The sequence below is a fragment of the Tauraco erythrolophus genome, chromosome Z (assembly GCF_009769465.1).
Source record: "Tauraco erythrolophus isolate bTauEry1 chromosome Z, bTauEry1.pri, whole genome shotgun sequence".
Lineage (NCBI taxonomy): Eukaryota > Metazoa > Chordata > Aves > Musophagiformes > Musophagidae > Tauraco > Tauraco erythrolophus.
This window is the reverse complement of record NC_141496.1, coordinates 13,103,462-13,126,298: the sequence shown is the minus strand read 5'-3', so window position 1 is coordinate 13,126,298 and position 22,837 is coordinate 13,103,462. Positions and strand designations below refer to the sequence as shown.

The 22,837-nt window shown below is 47.3% G+C and overlaps 1 protein-coding gene across 1 annotated transcript in view; it reads left to right on the top strand.

Moving 5' to 3' along the window:
* PDZD2 (PDZ domain containing 2) overlaps positions 1-22,837 on the top strand; it is a 144,223-nt gene that overhangs the window by 59,752 nt on the left and 61,634 nt on the right. Inside the window, exon 2 of the mRNA XM_086629575.1 lies at positions 17,983-18,385. Coding sequence (XP_086485701.1) covers positions 17,983-18,385 — 403 coding nt within the window. The remainder of the gene's footprint in view (positions 1-17,982; positions 18,386-22,837) is intronic.

The window sequence follows — 22,837 nt, the reverse complement described above, 5'->3', positions numbered from 1 at the left end:
TGAAATAAAAAGACCCTGTGCTCTTCTTGGCAAAGCTTCCCAAAGTGCTGTGAAGGAGCAGTCGTGGCTCTGAGCCATCTCTGCGCTCCAAGGAAATCCCCGGTCTTGCGGGGCAGGTGGCAAAGTGCCCGTTGATTTTTGGGAAGGGTGAGGAGTTGTCAAGGTTTTGCTGCTGGAGATTTGAGTGGATTAGGACAGCCTTAGGGCTGCTGTAGGGTTGCAATGGCTGTCTTGGCAAGATGAAAAATAGCACTACATTAAAGTGCCCATGGCAGAGTTGCTTGGCATATACGTATATGGCTAATATTTGTCTGTCATTGCATGTGGGCTGTTGAACACCCGTCTGCGTTGCTAGAGGAGCAGAAATGTCCCGCCACACGGATGCGATCCAGCCCCCGCCCCCCGGCTTGTCCAACAAAGAAATTATTGTCACTAAACAAAAGCCTTTCTTAAGGAATATATAGATGCCCAGGGACTGAATTTATGCCTCTCTCCATGGGATGAGTCACTGCACTGGTTTTTAATAGAGCCCCTCTGGATTTATGTGGCTGCTGCTCAGATTAAACTCTGATCCAGCGTGTGAAATAAGATTTGGTTCTTGCTGTGTCCTGCTGCTGTCCTGCTACTTGCAGGCGGTTGCTGGTGAAAGTCTGCTTCTGGCTCTTTCTGTGCCCACAGCAGTTACAAAATGCCTTACAGAGCATCCTCCTTCCTGGTTATACAGGCTGCTTGCACGTGTTGCTGCTTGTTATTTTTAAGCAGACACCCAATACCTGCTATCTCGTTGGTTATGTTTTGTTTAATTGAATTCAGTCTTATGTGGGAACATGCTGACAAGTCCAATCAATACTTTCAGTGAAAGTTAGCAAGGGGAAGGAAATCAGTTATATGACATGTTATAAGCTGATAATGAAGTAGTTGTGATGATTGTAATGAGAATTTTCAGTTCCCCCCCTACCCTTGGTCGGCACTTGCATCATTTTTCCTGCAGTCACTGCCAGGTTCTGCTCTAAAATTCCGAAACATGACTTGTAACACCTTTGGAGTGAGAGACCACGATTCCCTCGGGGAGAGAAGTGAGCTAGAAGAGCCGGTGGAAGAGCTGGGGTGCTGTGGGTGGGGCAGGTGATGGAGGAGGAGGAGAGGAAGAGGGAGATGGTTCGGAGGGAGCGGGAGTGGCGCTGAGCCCTCAGATGCATCCCTGCGGGTCTCCGCTGTAAGTAAACCTGCACGTAAGGCAGATGAACGGGAAGTCAAAAGGGGTAAGGAAATTTCTTTTCCTATGATGCTTATTACTTTGTTTTTTTTTTTTTTGTGTTTTCTTTTTTTTTTTTTTTTTTTTTTAAGTAGCAAAGGCTTATCTGTCAAATAAACCTGCTCTGGAAGAAGCACGGATGGACAGAATCTCTTGGAATTTAAATTTGCAAGCCTCACAGTCTGCTTCTCTGGGCTTTGCATATCTTGTGGAAGTTTGTAAACTTTGTTTTGCTTGACAGCCTGTCTACATCTATGAGGGAGGGTTTGCCTCTGGCTAGTGTGCCCTTTGCATTAAATTAAGCAACTCCCTCTGTCCTGTAAAAGCTGATGTGAACAGCTCTGCAGCTTGTCTGCAGTACAGCAACTATTTTTTTGCCGCCTTTATTTTTGTTACTGTAGCTTTTGGTTTTGTTTTCAGTGTCTTCTCTTGTGTGTCTGTCTTCCATCCCCTCACGCCGTCTGTCACTGTTGAATATTCAAACTCTTGATCTGTACGTGGGCTAGAAATTATTATTGCTTTGAACTTACAAATGAAGTAAGTGAATTCCCACATCCACCGCAGGAAAGGAGAATATTCAGTTTGAAATATAATTTGGAGCCTATAGGAAAATGCATCTGACGAAGTTTTTGCTGATTCTATAGCTCTGGTACCAAAGCACCAGCTCTGTTAAGTATTGCATGTAAGCTCTGTATTTTAATATTAACTCACTGTGGCTAATTAGTGCGAAGGCTCTTTGAAGAAGCCGATGTACCGACTAAACAAGCTCTTATTTTTAAAAGCAACTAAAGGCACTCTTAATTTACAGAGCAGATAGATAGTTGTAAAGCTGCCTTCAGTTTGCATGCTGGGAGCCAGTGTGAAGCCCGAGCGTGCTTGCAGTCGAGTTCACTCCAACACTGCTTGCTAGGATGGGTGTTAGTGTGCTCGAGGGAGGTTTCTGGGTCTTTGGCACAGTAGCACAGCGTAAATTTGTGCCGCTGAGCTTGATGTGTCCGGGAGGAGGGTGTCGTGTCACGAATGGTCCTGCACCATTGACATCAGTGGCAATATTGCCAGTGTCTTTGCTGTTTGCAGGCGGGTTCAATCCAATAATGAAGAGCAGCTTTGAGTTTCTAACCAGATGACATGGCTAATCCTGAAGCGTGTATAAAGCGGCCATAGTTATTAGGAGATTTGTGGCTTTGGAAGTTCAGATTCCCTTAGTGCAGTTTGTTAATGGCAAGGATTTGCAGTAAGTGAATAATAGATGAAAGTCATCAAAAGGCTTACAGGGGATTTCTTGTGACGTGGTGCTGGTCTGTCTCACGCCAGAGCTGGAGATTTCTGGGTGGATCCTAAAAATAAAAATTAAAAAAAAAAAAAAAAAAGGAGCACAGTGGTTCCATATTTTGGGTCACTCTGGGAAATTGAGTGGATGGTGTGATGCATTGGGAACTATTGCCACAGTGCTGAGCAATGCATTCCCTGGGCTCTGGCTTCATCCTGTGCCGGCAGTGCCCTGGCAGCGAGCAGACCCTTCGCAGCCCTGGGGGCTGGCAGGCGGAGGGGAAGGGGTGCCCATGGCCATCTTCTGCACCGTGCAAGGTGAGCTGGGCGGGTGCTACATCTCCTCGCCATCCGGCACAGCTCCCTGCTGGGCCACACGCTCTGCTTTGCTCCCAGGGGTGTTTTCACCTGCAGAGGCCCCCGGGGCCACAGCATCTAGCGTTTCTGCAAGCTGGGAGCTGCTGGGCAGCAACTCCGATTGGCTCTGTAATTTCAGGTGATGGGTTGGGATCCTCACCCCAGCGTGCTCCTCCTGTGAGACCCTGCGAGGGTGTTTGTGCCAAGGGCTCCTCTCAGCTGGGGCAGCGTGCAGTGATGTGTGCCCTTACCCGCTTCTATGCTCATAGAATCACAGAATGGTTGGGTTGGAAGGGACCTTAAAGATTATGTGTTTTCAACCCCCTGCCACAGGCAGAGACACCCTCCACTACACCAGGTTGCCCAAAGCCTCATCCAACCTGGCCTTGAACACTTCCAGGGATGGGGCATCCACAACTTCTCCAGGCAACCTGTTCCAGTGCCTCACCACCCTCATTGTGAAAAATTTCTTCCTTATATCCAATCAAAATCTGCCCTCTTTCAGTTTAAAGCCATTGCCCCTTGTCTTATCACTACACGCCCCTGCAAAAAGTCCCTCTCCAGCTTTCCTGTAGGCCCCTTTAAGTACTGGAAGGCTGCAATAAGGTCACTGCGGAGCCTTCTCTTCTGCAGGCTGAACAGCCCCAACTCTCTCAGCCTGTTTTCAGAGGAGAATCTGGCTCTCCGATCATCTTTGTGGCCCTCTTCTGGATCTGTTCCAACAGCTTCTTGTGTTGGGACACCTGGAACTGAACAGAGTACTCCAGGTAGGGTCTAGATTCGGTCCTGACTGGTCACTGGGCTGGGGTACCCGTGGTCACCTTTCAGGTGGCAGCATCAGTCCCTGCTTGGACTCTGGGTCAGGGCTGCGGGAAGTTCCTTCCTGAGCCTGTGGGGAGGAGAAATCGGGGAATAACCCTCACTGTTGTGATGGTGCGATGGAGGTGTAAGCAGCCTCAGGGACATCCTTAGGCAGAAAAGCTGCAGGATGGTATCTTGACATGGGATGGAGGGTGGGAGCTTGCAGTCTCCATGTGACTTTTAATTAAAATAAAAAAACTTTTTTTTTTTTTTTTTTTAACTCTGCTGTCAAGTCCCAAGTTGGATTGCACTTGTGTTAATGTTTGGCAACATCTAATGAAGCTGCAACTGGGGCAAATCTTGATAAATTTTGACTGCAGCAGCAGCTTAGGGGGGCTGATCTGGTGCTGGGAAAAGCCGATTATGTGAGCAGATGCAGAAGGCAGAGTCCCATCCGCTCTCCTGACTGTTAAAATAATGTTCACTTTCAAGGCTGCTGCTGGGGGACTGTCCTGCCCACCCAAGGCGGTTTCTGGGGTTGCAGCCCCTCTCATGGCCTGCTGCTCATGAGGGGTGCTCATGTCTTTTGTAGCTGGCAGAGTGGTTACAGCACGTTGCAAAATCTGTGTTAGATCCAGAAACTTCCCTGTGTGCAAAGTGTTGGCTGGGAAGTCAAAATCATCTGCAAGCACTAATCCATTGGCCCTCTGAGGAGGGCACGTCCGTCTGGTTCGCGTTGCAAAACTGAGTGAAAGTTGGGAAGTGTTTATGGTTGCTGCCATGCGCGTTCATTAATTCTTCTTGCTTTTGGCATCATCCAAACTTGCTGTGGTAAAAACAGAAAGTGAGGATGTAATTAGAAGCTGGTTTATAATATGAGCATCCGAGGAAGGAGGCAAACGAACTACTGACAGGCGCATGTATATCTGACATTGCCCTACTCCTGCTTTTGCAGACTGTTTTGTTGCAGAGTCCTGGCTGTAGTTCCTGAATTTACTTGAGAGATGGGTTTTGGGAGAACGTGGTGTCCTTGGGGGTGTTGTCCTGGGGGCGGCTGTCACCTGGCCAGAGGTGTTTTTTCTCCACCTGGGTTGGTGCTGGCCTCAGCAAGTTGGTGGTTGCTTGTGTTTTCCTGGTGAGCTGCCTCCACCGGGGAATGCTGAGCATCTGGCAGCCAAGCGCTTGAATTCAAAGCAATGCACTTGCCTGGGCAAAAATAACCCCAGCCCCGTCGCCAGGGAGCTCGAATGGGAAATGTTTGTGCTCATGGGGAATTGTAAAACCGAATGAGTGCCGGCATGGTTTGCTTGTTTTAGAGAGGCGAGTCCTTTATTCTGGCCAAACGTCAGGAATATCAAAGATGTAGTTAGGCGGTGGGAGAGGAAGGGTTTGGTGTGACTGACGGAAACTGTTGAGCAAGAGAGACGGCGCTTTGTGTGGGGTTATTATGGCTGGAAACCTGTCGCAGCACGCAGAGGAAGCACGGTTCAGCAAGCCCATGGTCAGAGCCGAAAGCACTTCATCCCCAGGATTTACTGTGTGCGCAGCCTGTCGTCACGGCCGAGAACAAAGTAGCGGTGTTAAATAGCTAAATAAACCTCCTGTCCCCGCCGGCAATGGTCCTCAGAAGGCAAAAATGCCCTCTTTTGAGAGCGGGTGCGGGTGAAGTGGAGCACTGATGGCCTGGCTGGGAGGGGTGGGGGGCTGGAGGGTGGGCTGGCTCCGTCCTGTGCTGCCCATGAACATGGCAATGGGTAACGGCGTCGCATGGGGCATGTCGAGGGTCCCGCCGCGAGGAGCAGGCTTGTGGAAGATTCACTCCTTTTCCCTTCTTCCTCAGGCCTCCTGCAGCCTGAAAGTCACAAAAAAGTAATGTACGTAGGGAGGGGTGCGTTTGTGTGTATGAGTTTCAGCTCTTTTTTTTCCCTTTATTAATTTGGTTGTTTTTTTTTTTTTTTTTTTTTTTAAGTTTTTTTATGGCATAGTCAGATCACACTTTCAGGCTTTTCCCCTGCTCCAATGGAGGGTTACGGTTTCTTTTTTGGTGTTAGCAGAGGGCTGAATTTCTCATCTCAAATGCACATTTCTGGCTTTGTGAGCTTCTTGGTCAAATCGCAAGATCTGAGGGTGCTGAACGACAGGCATTGCTCCCCTGTGGTAAGGAGGGAGCAGCCGATGCAGTAGCTACCATTTTCAGTATTAGGAAGAATCCTGGAACATACCCAAAACTGAGTGGTCTTTTGAAGGCGTATAGCCCTTGCTGCTAAAATCGGCCCCTTCAAATAAATCTGAGAGTCTTCAATTTGTTCCTTCCCTATCTGCCCCCCAGCAGTTGCAGGATTATTTCAAGCCTGGCCTCTCCCAGTTAATAGGGCTCCTCTCAGGAGCTCAAGTAAGCTTGCAAAAACATTGGAAGTAAGTCTCCACTACCCCAGTGTACCGCTTCCTGCTGTAAAGTAGACTTGATTAAATTTGCTGGCTCTCCCTTTCATTGCTCGCAGACATTCAAAACCTTAACTTCTCAGTGCAAAGAGGTACCTTGGGAATTACAACTAATGTTGAAACCTAAAGAATGTGGTTTGAGAAAACAATGTTGCAGAGACTTTTTTTTAATTTTTTTTAATTTCTATTAAAAATATAATTGCAAAACTTTGCTGCTGGAATAAAAACTCTTTCAGTGGGATGTGTTTTTTCTCCTCCCTTTTGGGCATTTGTGATAATTATTGATTAGGGGAAAAATAGGAAGTTTTATCCCAAAGGGGTGACCCCCGGGGAATATCCTGGGCCTGCTGCTAGCGCTGCCCTGCGCTGCGTCACCAGTGCCAGCTGGGGACACAATCCAGCCCCCATGGGCTTGTGGACCGCCCCCCCACCCTGCACTGGGCAGCTTTTCACCAGGGGGCTCTCACAGTCACCCGTGGGATTTTTTTGTGGCACCCGCTGCGGGTGCTGCATCTGTGCAAAAATCCTGGATTGTGATAAAGAATGTCTCCCATGCTGACCTTCTCATTCGATTTTGAGTACAAACCGTTTCTTGCAGGTTAAATCTACTCCCGGCTGTCACTGCTGCCTGGTGTGATTGGAAACCGGGGGCAGCATTAGAGAAAAGGTTTGCAGGGAGGAAGAAGGAAGGACATGAGCTGGATGCTTAGAAATAAGTTGTTTTAGAGGGGTGATCCTAAAATAGCCTAGGCAAAAGGTGGAGAGCCCTGGAAATAGAGTGGCGAGGTGTGTATATGGGTCACACCTGGATGACTTTTGACCCCTTCCTTGTTTCTTTATGTGAGGCACGTGTGCTTTCCAAATGGGTGATTTATTTCATGTTTTGCAAATGTGAACTTGTTTGGGCTTACATCTCAGGAGGAACAGTGCGGAGAAGGAAAGTCACTGCCCTGGAAGACTGAGTATTTTCAAACAAATAGCAGTCAATGCAAATTGATCTGCAGCAGAGTAAAATCTTTATTTTGACATATTATCTTGGTTTGAAAGTCAAAGTTCCAGTGCCTCTTTATTCACATTTCTGAGATTTATTGCCTCATACAGGAGTATTGTTTTAAAAAGAGCCGAACATCTGAACTAATGATGACAAGCTGCATCTCTGCAATTAACAGTAGCAGCCGAAACACTTTGAGCATTGCTCTGTAACTTACTGCAATGACTGCAAAAAGTAAACAGGAATTTATTTGTATTCCTGTGTGTGTGCTGGGCATGGTCTGCAAGAACCTGGTTGGGTCCGTGCAGAAAATCGTGCGTGGACTTGATAGCCGTGATCTTTGCAAGCTTCCTTCAGATGAATGCATTGGGGAATACTCTCGTTAGGGTCTTGGAGCAATTACCCCCTGTCTGCGTTAGGCAGTAGTGTAGCCCAAAAGGGAGAGGGTCTGTAAGGTGGAACTGTTGAGCTGAGGCCTGACCTCCACTTTTAGGATTATTTTGGGGGTTAGTCTGGACTAGCTCTAGCGAGGTCCCATGCACCGAACACTGATGGTCATTCAGATGGAGCATACCCAAATCAAGACATTTTTGAAAATGTATTTGGTAAAAACAGAGCAGGGGAAAAGTTTCTCTGTTGTTGGCAGGGGCTGTTGCAGCTGTGTTACCAGGAGGTGTGAAGCAGCCAAGTGTCTCTGTCCTTGCCCTGTGCTCCAGGAGGAAGGTGAATTGACCCCTTCTTTGGAAAAAGTGTAGAGGAGGTGTAAAACTCAACCTCTCCCCAAGTCCTCGAGAAGAGATCAATTGCATGGAGAGCAATTGGGAGTGAAGGGCAATTGCACAGGACACCAAACAAAAATCTTTTGGTACTCGTATTGCCTGGAGCTTCAAGAGCAGTGACTGTCTTCTGAAGCGTGGGAAATCGTTGTGGTCGAGGAGACTGCATCTGAATAGCAGTAATACAGCATGGATCAGGGAGTAATTGCAGGTGCTAATGCCCAGTTTTAGCTTGGTATCATTTTGGCCTCTTGCAGCAAAGGTAGAAAGCTAGTATTTATCATTTTTAAACTGATAACTAGTCACTTTAAATTGCTTAGTTGTCTTGTAACTGGTAATTGTATTTGTGAGCAAGGCCATGTATCCAGCTATCTGTCTTTTTACAGCAGAGATACGAACTAACAAATTGGAGCATTCCGTGCCATGATGGTTTGGCTGGATTAGACCGCTTCTCTTTGTACGCTGTGCTGCTCACCAAGGAACAGCAGGGTGGTGGGGTTGCCCTGTATGTAAGGGAAGATCTAAACTGTTTAGAGTTAAATGTTGGGGATGACCTAGTAGAATGTCTGTGGGTGAAAATCAAAGAGGGGCCTATGAAGGCGGATATTGTAGTGGGTATCTGCTACAGGCCACCCTATCAGGACAGTGAGACTGATGAGCTATTCTTTAAACAACTGGGGGAAGTCTCGCGCTCACTAGCCCTTGTCCTTATGGGTGACTTTAACCTGCCTGATGTCTGTTGGAAGTATAACATGGCAGTCAGGAAACAGTCTAGGCGGTTCCTGCAGAGTGTGGAGGACAACTTCCTCTCACAACTGGTTAGTGAACCGACTAGAGAAGGAGCTCCCCTAGACCTGCTGTTTGTGAACAGAGAAGGTCTTGTGGGAGATGTGAAGGTTGGAGGACGCCTGGGGCTTAGTGACCACGAGATAATAGAATTCTCAATTCTAGGGGAAGTTAGGAGGGGGAACACTAAAACGGCCAAGCTGGACTTTGGGAGAGCTGACTTTGGGCTGTTTAGAAGTCTGGTTAACAAAGTCCAATGGGAGACAGCTCTCAAGGGTAAGGGGGCGCAGGAGGGATGGTTACTATTCAAAAAGGAAATTCTGGAGGCACAGGAGCGAGCTGTCCCTGTGTGCCGGAAGTCGAGCCGCCGGGGTAGAAAACCAGCTTGGATAACAAAGGAGATTTGGGAACATCTCAAAAGAAAAAGGGATGTCTATAAGTCTTGGAAGAACGGGCAGGCATCCAGGAATCAATACGGGGAGGAAGTTAGGGCATGTAGGGAGATAATCAGGGAGGCAAAAGCCCAATTGGAACTTAGACTAGCCAGCTCCGTAAGGGACAACAAAAAGTCTTTCTATAAATATATTAATAACAAAAGGAGGGCTAAAGATCACCTCCAGCCCCTACTGGACTCAGGGGGTACGTTAGTCACTAGGGATGAAGACAAGGCTGAGGTCCTTAATGCCTTCTTTGCCTCAGTCTTTAATAATAAGGTCAGCAGTTCCCAGGTGAGCTGGCCTTCGGTGTCTGAGTGCAGGGAGGGAGAGCAGATCGAAGCTCCTGTGATCCAAGAGGAACGAGTCAAGGATCTGCTCCTTTGGCTGGATGCCCACAAGTCTATGGGGCCTGATGGTATCCACCTGAGAGTCCTGAGAGAGCTGGCGGATGTCATTGCCAAACCCCTGTCCATTATCTTTGGGCAGTCTTGGCTCACTGGGGAAGTTCCGCTGGACTGGAGGCTGGTGGATGTTACCCCCATTTACAAAAAAGGGCGGAAGGAGGATCCGGGGAACTACAGGCCTGTCAGTCTGACCTCGGTGACGGGCAAAGTCATGGAACAGGTTATCTTGAGTGCTATTAATGAGCACATACAGGTTAACCGGGTGATCAGGCCCAGTCAACATGGGTTTATGAAAGGCAGGTCTTGCCAATCAAACCTGATCACCTTCTATGATGGGGTGACCCGCCTGGTTGACGAGGGAAGGGCTGTGGATGTAGTTTTCCTGGACCTCAGTAAAGCCTTTGATACAGTTTCTCATAGTGTTCTGGTGGAGAAACTGATAACTGCTGGCCTGGATAGGCACACCCTCCTTTGGCTTAAAAACTGGCTGGATGGCCGGGCCCAAAGAGTGGTGGTAAATGGGGCTAAATCTGGCTGGAGGCCGGTCACCAGTGGGGTTCCCCAGGGCTCAGTGCTGGGTCCAGTTCTGTTTAACATCTTTATCAATGACCTGGATGAGGGGATTGAATGTACCCTCAGTAAATTTGCGGACGACACCAAGCTGGGAGGCTGTGTCGATCTGCTCAAGGGTAGGGAGGCCCTTCAGAGGGATTTGAACAGACTGGATCGTTGGGCTGAGGCCAATGGCATGAGCTTTAATAAGGCCAAGTGCAGAGTCCTTCACTTGGGGTATAAAAACCCCAAGCATCGCTATAGGCTCGGGGAGGAGTGGCTGGAGAGCTGCCTGGCGGAGAAGGACCTGGGGGTGTTGGCTGACTACCAGCTTGATATGAGCCGGCAGTGTGCCCAGGTGGCCAAAAAGGCCAATGGGATACTGGCGTGTATCAAGAATAGTGTGACCAGCAGGAGCAGGGAAGTGATCCTGCCCCTGTACTCGGCACTGGTGAGGCCGCACCTGGAATATTGTGTCCAGTTTTGGGCCCCTCGCTTTAAGAGAGATATTGAGCTCCTGGAGCGAGTCCAAAGAAGGGCAACTAAACTGGTCAAGGGGCTGGAAAATAAAACTTATGAGGAGCGGCTGAGGGAGTTGGGGCTGTTTAGCCTGGAGAAGAGGAGGCTGAGGGGAGACCTGATTACGGCCTATAAATACTTGAGAAAAGATGGTGGGGAGTTAGGGGAAGGGCTCTTTACATTAGTGATGGGTGATAGAACAAGAGGAAATGGGCATAAGCTTAGTCAGGGGAGATTCAGGTTGGATGTTAGGAAGTATTTCTTCTCTGAAAGGGTTGTCAGCCACTGGAATAAGCTGCCCAGGGAGGTGGTTGAGTCCCCATCCCTGGATGTGTTTAAGAATAGGGTGGATGAGCTACTTGAGGATATGGTTTATTGGGGATTAGGGATGGTTGGACTCGATCTCTAAGGTCTTTTCCAACCTAGAAATCTATGAACCTATGAACAGGTAGAATTTGTCTCCTTAATACCTGTTAGTCTGTCTGCAGGACCTAAGCCCAAGAAGCATCATGTACATCTGTCTCTCGGGACTTTTAGATGAAGTTGTGGGAGTTGCACATTTAGTAAGATCAGGTCCTTTGTAAAGGATGTGGGGCGGGAGGAAAGTGTGGTGATGTTTGGTGTTGTCTGATCCCAAGTGTAAGATGTTTATGAAACTGTAATACTTAAAGCCGATGGCTTCACCACCTTAGACCTTGCAGCAACTCTGTGGGATAAGACATGTTGTCATCCCTGTATTTTTTCGTGGAAAGACTCACCCGGGGTGGTGCGAGGGATCTATAGCACAGCAAGGGAAAAGGAATTCAGTTCTCCCATTGCCTCGATACGAGGTAGGGTGAGGTGTCTCACCAGGCTTTCTTTAGTCATGGCCCTGTGTTGCAAAGCTGATCTGAATCTCATCTTCCAGCAAAAGCTGCAAGCAGGCAGTGAGCCCACGCAAACGCAGCAGCAATCCTCTCTCTGCTCTCTCTTCAACTTTCCCAAGAGTTCAGGATTTCACAGTAGGCAAAGAGGTCTTACGTGGGGCATCCTGGCAGCCTTACCAGACGTGTGTTTGTACAGGGGCTGTTGGACGCTGGAGCATTGGTCTTAGACTCTTGGTTTCTCTGATGAGCCATGAAGATCAGACCTCGCCCCATCTGTTTGCTGCTGCCTATATCATCTCCGAGATGTTGGTGTGGTGTAGTGTTGTACAGCCTGACAGCAGGTAGCCTGCAAGCAGCTCGAGTGTTGCTGCGGTGAGAACAAACAGGGTGATGCTCAAAGCTACGGGTGGTTTTAATCCAGCGGAGGATTGGGTCTAGTCAGCACTAAGCAGGTTTCTACTGGCTTATAAAAGGCCACAGAAATATACCTTGAAATTTAACTTCCAGATTGTTTTTTTCTTCAAGATTTCAATACGTCTAATTGTGTTCCTTGCAATAAATTTAATAGTGGAACATGTGCCATACACAGAAAGAATGGATTCAGGGTTTTGTTCTCCAGATAGCCACTGATTTGGCTTTCCTGAGAAAAACCTGATAAGGCGTAGTGATCCACAGCCTGTGTGAGGCTCAGGGAGGTGCCACTTAACCTGGGTGACCAGCCGAGGGCTGAGGATGGCTTGTCCTCAAAAGGTGGACGGGATCCCTCTTGTGTACCTGGGGCCTTGTACCACTCCCTGGGTGTTAGTCTCTCGGCTCCGCGATTGACTTTTCCTTTGCCCTTTCTGCCTTTCCCCCTATTTATTAGGACAGGCAGAGAACATAGCGTCCTGTGCGTCTGTGTGTCATGGCCCGTGGAGCCTGGGGCAGGAGAGGGCTTGTCGGTGACGAGGTGCTGGATCAGGCTCGTTCCTGGTGTGCTGCAGCTCTGTGCCTGCAGCAGTATGTTCAAGTAGCAGCCAGGTTTACCAATGCCATTGCTTTCTGCTGAGATAAATTGTGTTTGGAGAGCTTAGTCCTCCAGGGAGGTGGAGGAGAGGACTGGCCGTGGGGTGTCCCTGCAGCCCCAAGGAGGTGAAACCTCTTGCAAGCTCGGCTGCAGCAAGGTTTGGCCAAGACTTCGCCTGCATGCATTAAGGCAGACTGCCCAAAGACAAGGCAGCCTGTGAAAGGTCCCCCTGGTGCTTGCCAAAATCCGTCCTCAGCTGGCTGTTCTCGCACATGAGATCAGTGAGGTGAGGGTTTCGTGGGGAGCCATGTGCCCTTCCACCAATCTGTACCCTGTTAGTCATTAATTTGCCCTGCCTTACCTGAAAAGCAAGTTGGCTTGTTGGCCGGTGTCATGGAGAGGTGGTTTGTTATATTTAGCTTTTCAGTCCTTCTTGAGGCTGGAGGTTTCAGTTCTGCAAGCATCTGTGCTGCCCTGCATCTTTCCAGCCTAAAGAAGATTGAGTTTCAAGATGTTTTACCGTGCCAGAGTCTGTTAGAGAAGAGGATAAAAATTAGTGGTCTGTCTGTCCTGCTAAGGATGTTACAGGTCCCCGAGGGGAGCTCTGAAAGCGGTTGTCTTGGCTGAGGTTTCTCCTCCGTGCCCTGGTGAGCTGCACGATGGGCCGGCTGGCGAGATGTCAGTGATGCTCTGTGTGTATCGTTGCCAAAGCACTTACTGATCTATCAGGACGAAAGGTTCTGGAGAAATGCTAAATAGTAGTATTAGTGTAAAATAAACATACTTCTTCAGTATTTCTGATCCTAAAGTGGATCCAGATGCTTTCTTGTGGCTGCCTTGGTTTTTCTGTAGCTCAGTGCGGCCATCTGCATTTCTTCAAGTGAGATGGGGTGCGACGGAGAGCTTGTCACAGCATGCTCTTGTCAAGTCTGTAAACCTTTATATTCATATGCAGACAAATATATATATAAAAATGAAAAAATTACTAGCTTGCTCTAAGACACCATTTCCGAGCCTGACACTTCACACACGTGCCAAGGAACTTGGAATAAACTCAGTGAGTTTATCAGTTTTTATGATCGCAGCAATCAGTTCAGCTGTGTAGGGGAGCAATGGGATTTGGCTGCGTGACTCAAAATAGTCTCCAAAGGAAGCAGACATGTCCGTCTCTTCATAATTCTGGTACAAGAAGAATATTAAATGCTCCCTGATACCAACCACTAGTTGCATTTTCCAACCTGTGGTTGAGCTTTGCAAGAGGTAACTTCCCAGCGCCGTTTCAATTCTAAAATAATTTCCCCCAAGTTTTGAGGATTATTAACATTTTCATGGTTCCTCTCCTACAGAGGAGACCAAGTCTACCCCACAGCTTAAGGGTGGTGCTTTATACGGACTGGGGCTTTACCGGAGCTGGTGCCAGGGTGAGATCAAAGCAGCAGGAGCAGCTGGGTGGTCCTTCCACTGAGCATGCCAGTGGGAAATTTTTCCAAGACGATGTTTCGGTGATGTTTTAGACCTGGCTTGGGGAGATGATGGCACAGTGTCTAAGAGGACTCACAGCTGTGCCAAAGGGACTTGATGCTACCTTGCAAAGACTGGCAGATACAGAAAGTGTGGGTGGATGTTTTGCTGGTAAAACATTTTGGTTTGGTAACTAGATTTATGGTCAGCAGGTAAAATCTCTAGCATTCTTAAAATCAGCGATAAGAGGATTTGTTATATGTAATCATTCACTGGCACAGGGCTTTCACTGAATCCTACTCCATCCCCTGCCAACCATAATGGGGAATAGGAAGTTTTAGTCTCAGTTCTCAATAAATTTGGATGAGTCGGAGCTGCATTAGGGGTATTTTTTCTCCAAGCACCTTCTCCATCCAAGCTGGAGGCCATGTTCAAACTAAGTGACAACTTGGAGGTTGCAGCTGATTTCCCAGATCTGTGCTGAGAGCTGCATATGCATATCAGCTCTGATCCTGCCTTATCTCAGACACGGTGTGTCGATTGCTAAAATCTCTGAGTGCTCTAAATGGACCACATCTAAAAAAAAATGTGTTGTGCACATTAAACCCCCTGAGAAGTCAGATTTTGGGTCCTGTTTAGCTTTTGCAGTTTTCTGCAATCTACAGGCTGAATAGTTAGTTGCATTTTATTGAATCCATTCTGTTACTCCCTTCTGGCATGGGATGCTCCTGGATTGATAAAAAGAAAGTGATTAAAAATCTGAAGGTTCTCACTCATTTAATACGACCTTTCTTGTCTTCTGTCCAGTGTTGAGAGCTTGCTGTGCTTCTGTGGGGTTTTTTTTGGCTTCTTACTTAAATAGGGGAAGAAATGGCAAAGGAAGAGGAAGCCAGCTGAGTAGGCAGTGAGTATTTAGCAGAGCTTACAGGTGGCTCAGGCTTCTTGGTTAACAGCCCTGTCTTGGGAGGGTGATACAGCAAATGACCACAAATTCTTGGTATATTAGTCTCCTGTCTTGTCGTATGAGATTGGTGTTACGCCAGTGCTGGTTTTCCAGCATGGGACGCCTGGTCTTTGGTTTGAAATAAACGCTGAGATAATGATGCCACTTATTGCATCACTGGTACCAACTGCATTTATCCTGTCTGGAAATACCTGACATCATCCGGTGTATGCAATCACTCGCTGCCATGCAAAAGTAATTACTCACTGACCCAGAGAAGACTTTTTGTTTTCCCTGGAAACTTATTGTGTGCTTTGAACTGCTGAGAAGTACTCAAGAAGACATAAACCCATGAGTTACTACAGGCTGCACGCCTGGAACATGTAGGACATCTCAACATATGGAGTAAATCAGCACGGCTCCGCTGACTTCGGTGCAGCTGCGTCTATTACCGCTCACTGTAACTCTGCTCCAGACTGTAGGGATGGTTGTCTCTGAGCAGTGGATAGAAAAAAAAACCCTCCCTCCTTTCTTCCCTTTTCGTAGCTTTACACTTTATGAGCAGAATAAATGTGCTACAAGTGGAGGTGAAACAGTAAATTGATTTTGCCGCTATAAAATTACTTTATTTGGACATATGCTAAATTCCCTCACATTCCACTTGGTTCCTAAATCAAGTAGTTGATTAATGCATGTGCTTTGTTACTGCTCTCAAAAATACATCAATGATTAGTTTGGAGATAGAAATCGGTGTTTTAAAAAAGGCCCACATATGTGCACCTGCACAAAAACACATCAGGCAGTACTGACTGCGTAAAAACAGGGTGGGCAGCACCCATGCGAGCCACAGGGCTGTGGGAAGAGGAGCTGCTTTGCTGTTTCCATGTGCCAGGAGAAGCAATGCTATCAGGCTTATGTATGATGGATCAGAGTGCAGTGGTATTGCTGCAAGCAAAAGTCATGAATTTTAATCAACTTTACTGGCTGCCTTGAAATTTGAGTTGAAAGATAAATGCGAAAAACAGGCAGCCCGTATTGTTTCTGGAACAAAACTTCCCCTTTTCTGTTGATTAAAAGAATTTTTCTTTTAACTTGATAATCAAAAATACTTCCATCTTAGTTCTGAATTTTTTTTTTAGGCTAACCCTTGAGATCCTGCCAGCTCTGGGTGCCTCCTTGAGCCGAGTGTCACCTTGTGGCCACCCAGACAGCTGACCTTGGCTGCAGAAACTTGCCAGCCAGTGGGGTTCGTTGGCTGTCTGCTTTCAGACATTTTGAAAAAGATGGTTTTAGGGCTTAATTTAAATATTCTTAATGTGTTTTTTTGTTTGTTTTGATTTAAAAAAAAAAAAAAAAAGACTTGTCTGGTGAAAACTGAGTGGACTGTCCAAGGAGTTGGAGTCTGGATTATATTCATTGGGGAAATTTGGCACAGCCAACATACTTGTCCTTCCCCCCCGTTGCTCCAGGGCTGTTTTTAAGGTTGCGTAGTTGCCATATTCGTTGGGGCATCAGTCTCCCTAATTAAATATAAGTGACTTGAATGCCATCCTTGTCTGGGGGGTACATCTAAGCTTTGGGAAGAAGTGGACTGAAACTACCACCTCATGTCCCCGGACAGAAATGCACACCCATAGTGTTATTTTCAGGCAGTGCCAGGCTGATCCAGATTACTTTGAATAATTGAGAGGACTTTCGTCACTCGTCTGTACAAAAGTTTGCTTCAGGGGTTATCATAGCTGCTTTTCCTGTTCTGCTATTAAGTCACCTCCGCGCAGGAATAACTTTGAAGGGTTGTATTTAAGGCCTAACAACTTTTAAGAAAGGAAAGGGAAAAATTAGCCTGCAAGCACTGAGGAGGGAAAAAAAAAAGGGTGGAGGAATCTTGAGTCACTCCTCTTCTCTCAACCACAAGTTGTGTTTTATTTTCTCCTAGGATCTTCTATGGTTCAGCTCCACACCTAGTTTCTCATCTCCTCTGATGGCTGTAGGTTCACCAACTGCTTTGTGTTAGTGAGTAGTTCATTGCAGCTGTAGCAGAGGCTTATTTGATGCTCTAGGAAATTCTTGCTGCTTTCGCTAGTGAGAAAGGCAATATATGTTTTGGGCCTAAATTAGTGTGAAAGGGCACATGCAAACCTGCTAAGTACAAATTCCAGCTTGTTTGTACTGTCAGTTGGTTACACCCTTGGCTCAGAACCCAAATATTTTAAGAATTTAGGTTGAGGTATATCCTTTCCCAAAAGAGGCATGAAGTTAGATTCCCCTTTTGCATCAGCGGGTGCAGTTTCTGTAAGGACGCCGGGTGTTTGCTTGAAGCAGAAACATCAATGCTTTCAAGGCATGTCAAGAGATTTTAGGAAGGGAGAGAGGCAGTGCTTTGCTCTGGTATGAGAACCTGGTGGCTGCTCCTTGCACAGCTGAGATGACTTGGCTCTTGCTTTGACTGGAATACACTTGCTGAAAAGGAAACCCACCTGATTTCCATGTCCCTTTATGGGACCCAGGACGCCTTATAGTGCCACGCGTTGCTGTACCAAGGCCATTGGCGCTACGCCTGCTTACCCCCCGTGGCTGGTATTTTTTTTTTGTTGTTTTCCCTTGGGCCTTCAAAACACGTACCTATGCTGAAGCAGAAGATTAGTTTCACTAAGGAGGCTCATTTCAGATGCAAATGCTCTATGGGCTGCTGCACAAATGAAGCCTGCCTGGTTTTTAATTTTTTAAAGAACTTATTTATTTTAATGCCCCGCTGGAGACACTCTCTGCTTTGCTTTGCTTGCTCCACCTTTCCATGTTGCTGTGCTGCAGGTCTGGAGGTAGGGGTGGTGGGAACCTGTTTGATGGCATTTACCAGTTGTTGTGTGAAGCTGTGGTGGGATCAGCCTGAATGGCTGGTATTCCTGATATTATTCCTGCTCTTATTTCCCTCTCATACTGAAGGAAGAGAGCGTTTGCTGATGCCTGGCAGTGTCCTAACGTATCCACTCACTGGTTAATCAGCTGCCTGAGGAGGTGCATGAACATCATGGGGTGCAGGGTGTTGGGGTGCCAGGGTGGGATGCTGGTGCCGTGGGACAAGCAGTCAGTAATCCTCACACATCCCTTCTCTTGCAGTTACCTGGCCGAGCAGTGCTGGAATGGCGGCTTCGTCTACCTGATCATGTTGCGCCGCATCAAGCGTAAAGCCCCACTTCCTCCCTCCAACGGCAACAACAGCAACAGCTGCGACCCCAAAGCCAAGCCCAGCCCCGAACCCGGCGACAGAGCCGCTCAGAATGGGAAAAGGACCAGGAAGTTTGGGGTCATCACCAGAACACCGGGCAGCAAGGACAGCAAAGAGAAGCTGGGCTCGGAGCACGGCAACGGGCACTGCACCCCGATGGAGGTGGAGATTACTCAGCCGGAGACCTCCGAAGCAGAAAGCAATGGGGAAGAGCAGCTTCAGGGCACCGGTGGACAGTACCGGTGCCGGCTGTCGGATGGTGGCATGCCAGATGTTGGTGACTACTCCGCCCAGGTACGTTTACATTGAGTTTTTCTAGAGAACAAAGCAGCAGGAGTGTAGGCAAATTAAAGGAATTCCTCAAGAGGTTTCCCTGATTTCAGTGCTGTGTCCTCGGACTGAGCCTCCGAGTGACAACCCAAGCTGTCAGGGCGCTGAGCTGTGGGATGGGGTCCAAAACAGGTGGGCAGGAGGATTAGAGAGTTAAATAATAATTGTAAGAAACCTCAGTCATGCTCCATCTGTGATGGAGGGGAAGGTCCTTATATCTCTGACCTGTCAGGGTTGGCCTCAGGATTTCTTTTGTTGAAACAACTAATGACCTTACGACACCAGGGCAGGAGGTGTCAGTGGAAGGTCATTTTGTCCTTTGGGGATTCATGTTTAGCTCTGTCTGAGTTCAAGAGCACCTTCAAAATTGGAATTGAAGCTTCCCGTTTTGATGCACCAGACTACTGTGCCTTTATTTGTGTTACAGAGCTTGTTTGGCCAGTGTTTGGGGACCACATGAAAGTTACTGTGAATTTTGCTCTGAGTTGATGAGATGGATGATTTGTAAATGCTTGGGATGACAGTGGGATTGGGGCTTTCGTTGCTTCTCTCTTCATCCTAATGGAGATCTTGGGGTTTGTTGCCTGGCTAGAATTACAGCATTGCTGGATGAAGGAAAAATAACCCAAGCCTTGATCAGGTTTCAGTATGCATCTTATCACCAGAAGAGCTGTCTGCCAATCTTTCCAGAGACGCTTATAGTATAAACAGATGAACACTGCTTTGTTGGGCTTGGGGTTTGCTGCAGCAGCTGGTTTTGGTTTTAAGACTTCAAAGCTAGTAACAGAGCAGTGTGAGTGGACATCTCATCGCTAAATTCTGAGGAAAGCATGAGTTTAAACGCGTTCTCTGAATTAGGGCTCCCCAGTGCTACTGCAGGGGTGGTGGTGGTTGTGAACTTAAACTATTTTGACTTAAAGTGCATTGGAGGGGCTGAAACCAGTTTTAAAATAAGCTGGTCTTAAAGAATCGTAATTAAGAAGACTTGCTCTTCCCATCAGTGAGACATGTTGCATTTCATGGTGTAACAGGAAGGGGAGGATGTTTTTGTACTGTTCTTGCAGGTCTTATAATTGTAGTCTTTCTGAAAGAAAACATTAAAAGTATACAGTAAATAAATAAATCCTTCAGTATTTTGAAAGCTCTAGTCCATATAAAAACTTCTTGAATCTGTTCTGAAGATGTCTAATCAAACACATGTTGTAAATGAAGATCGTCAGAGTTTGTTTTGAGGAAGTTGAAGGCCAAAACATGCACACAATATATATGTGTGTGTGTGTATATATATATGTATACACACACAAAGAAACTCTTGATCCAGAGCTGTCTTGTGCTAGTGTGTTACCTTGACGTTTTGAGTCATTTTAATCTGAGAAGTAAATTGTTAAATTCAGAACATATATGTGTCAATGTGAGCAATAAACACATTTTTAATGCAAAGCACATAGAAAGTGGCTTTGTAAAATGTAAAAGTGTAGTGGAGTGACTGGAAATTTAAGAGCTATAATCTGTTCAGATACACTGTATTTGTCATGGAGCCTGTTGGGAGGCACAGTCTTTTAGTAAAATTGCTTCTCACTTTCTTTTAATTTTTTTCCCTCCCTTAATATTGTGCTTAGAGATATGACCTCTGTATGTGTCAGTATTAATTACATTTTCCTGACATCTGAATGAGGAGAAATGTGAATAGATAGAGCCTGAATAGCATGCCTTGCTCATCCTTTGCTTTTTAAAGATGAGCGGGCCTTATAGAAGCCTGTGACTTTAGCCTCTTTGAGGTAGCTACTGTCAGATTAGTGAATGGCTTAATTCACTTTCTTAGTGAGTATTACATAGTGGCAGTGCATAAAACTTTGAAAATTATTTGAATCTTGCTTAAAAAAAAAAAAAAAAAAAAAAAAGACGAGGAGTAAAGACACCTGGGAGCCTCAAATCTCACTTCCAGCTCTGTTTTCAAAGTGTGACCTGGCACTCAGGCGTGTGAGATCCAGTTGTGTCAGGAGCCTTTTGAAAATGGCATCCAGGGTGTCTTGTCAGAAGTTGCAGCCTCCTTCCAGGCTTCAAAGAGCGAGCCAAACCTCTAGTAGCCACGGGATGAGTTATCTCTTCCTGAGTGGGAGCAGGGTGCATCGGTGGGGCACCTTCTCCGTGGGGAAAGCTGCTCCATCCCTGCTGCCTGCCCCGCGCTCCCCATCTTCTCCACCCATTAACTAATTGAATATCCAGGGCTGTCAGCCCTGCTCCTTCAGGGAGCACCGTGATCGTTTCGAGAGGATGAGAGCTGGCCTGCAGCGGGCTGGAGGTTGGCTGCAGGTGGGAGGAAAGGCTTGCAGAAGCTGCTTGGCAACTGACGTGGCTGTGGGAGGACCCCGCTGGTCCTCCCCACCACTCCTTCCCCCTCCACTGCCCAGGACACAGATTGGAGAATGAGTGAAATTGGAATATGGTGTGCAGGAATATCTCTTTTTCTCCCTATAGATAATTAGTTTGAAGTTGTCATACTGAAAACAGCTTTTAAGGCTCCCGCATGTCGTGCGTGTCATTTGCTTTCAGGATACCTCCTCTCCCACGAGCGTGGGGTTGTTCTCCCATTTTCTGGCTGCGTGCCCCTAACAGCAGCAATGCTCGGTGAAACGGGAGGCAAAGAGAGTTCTGCTTGGCAAGGGAACCTGCCGGGAGACTCCTGTGTTGCTGGTTTGTGCGTGTCAGTCCCCTTTTCCAGGCTTGCTTTCATCTCCCAGATCTTGGTCCGTCTCTCCTGTGCACTTGACGTTGCTATCACTGCGTATAAACGAATCTGCCAGGCTGTTTGCTGGTGTGTAACCCTACGTAAATATTGTACCTGTCAATTAGCAGGCAGCATTTAATGTTTACAGGTGGTTATGTTATGCTGCAGTATCTTTAGGATGAAATTAAATGCCCTTTAAAATGTGTGGATTCAGAGCAGCAAGGCTGTATCTGCCTGGCAGGAGGATCTCGAAGGTCTGGAAACCAGACCTGACCTTGGAGAAGACCCAGGCTGGCTGCAGTGGGAGTCATGGGCAGTGATTTAAGACCAGGCAATCTCTGAGCTGGGGTAATGATCCGTCACATCCTAGGAAGACTGGGGAGTTTAATACAGAAATCAAAGTTTACTTCTTCTATTCAGTGGCCTGAGACAGGGTGGTGTTTTGTAGGCTGGTAATTACAAAGGCATAGATGAAAGAGGAGTACGGGGAGGGGCTGCTGGAGTCAGCTGAAAAACGATAAAGAGAAGGAAGCTCTGAGGTTTCCTCACAATATACCAATCCTGTGGTTTCGTTGTGTTTGCTGGTAGGACGGAATCCCTGGGTTTTGTTCTCAGTTTCTCTATCATGGTATTTTTGGAAGAGCGATGGATGGCTTCCATAGGTGTTCAGCCCCTAAGAAGTTCCCGGAGGTGGCCAGGTACAGCTGGCACAGGCAGGGATCACAGGCAGGACCGTGAGGGTCACAAGGACCAGGTTGACAAGTGCGAGGATGGGAGTGTAGTTTTCAAAGGTGACTTGAACTGATCCAGGTCTGGCTGGCTGACAAGAGGCTTTCATTGATGCAGGCAGGAGCAGCATGGCTGGAGATGATGTGCACCAGGGTGGACTGGCCACCTTTGCTTCTTCTGGCCCCAGCAGGATGCTCTGAAAAGTCCTTAAAACACCAATCATTAGAAGAAAAAACAAGACACCTCCAGAACCCCCTTGAATCTTCTTGCTTCTGTATAAGCATCCAAATTAGTAAGGGATTGAAATCTAGATGCAAATTTAACATTCACTGGTAGAAACTGCATAAAGGAGATTGGGCAGAGTAAAAGTACTATTAGTGAAGGGAGGGCAGTGAAAGGGGCTGGAGCTCTTCATTTAGGCATTTCTCTACTGGGAGAAATACATGGCAGGGGAGGAGTGCAGGGTGTGCACCAGGTCTCCTGGGTCAGTGGTAGCACTGCAACATGGGGCTGTGGTGGGACTTCTTTCCAGGATGGAAACAAGGCAGCGTCTGGTGGTCCTGTGAGGTGTGTCTGTTGTTTTCCTGAAGTCAATGTACCATCTGTTACAAGCAGGGAGAGGGGAAGGCAAGGGGATATTAGTGCCTTGCCTCACAGAGGTTTTTGGGGGAGGTCTGTGGTATAGTAGTGCTTCAAGACCTCAGCTCCACATTGTTAAACCCAGTTACCCTGCAGTGGGTCACAGCTGCCGGAGCAGCGTGCCTAGCCAGCCCGACTGCGAGCTCAGCTTTCTTAGACCACAGCCCTCTCCAGACCTGTGAGTGTGTACATGGGCGGACAGGGACGTGCGTGTACGTAAAAGACCAGTTGTGTCTTTGCCAGCCGGCGCTTGCTTTGGTATCGCTGCATCTGCACAGCACTTCGTGTCCTTTCATCGGCGACTTTCTTCCTTGTTCGGG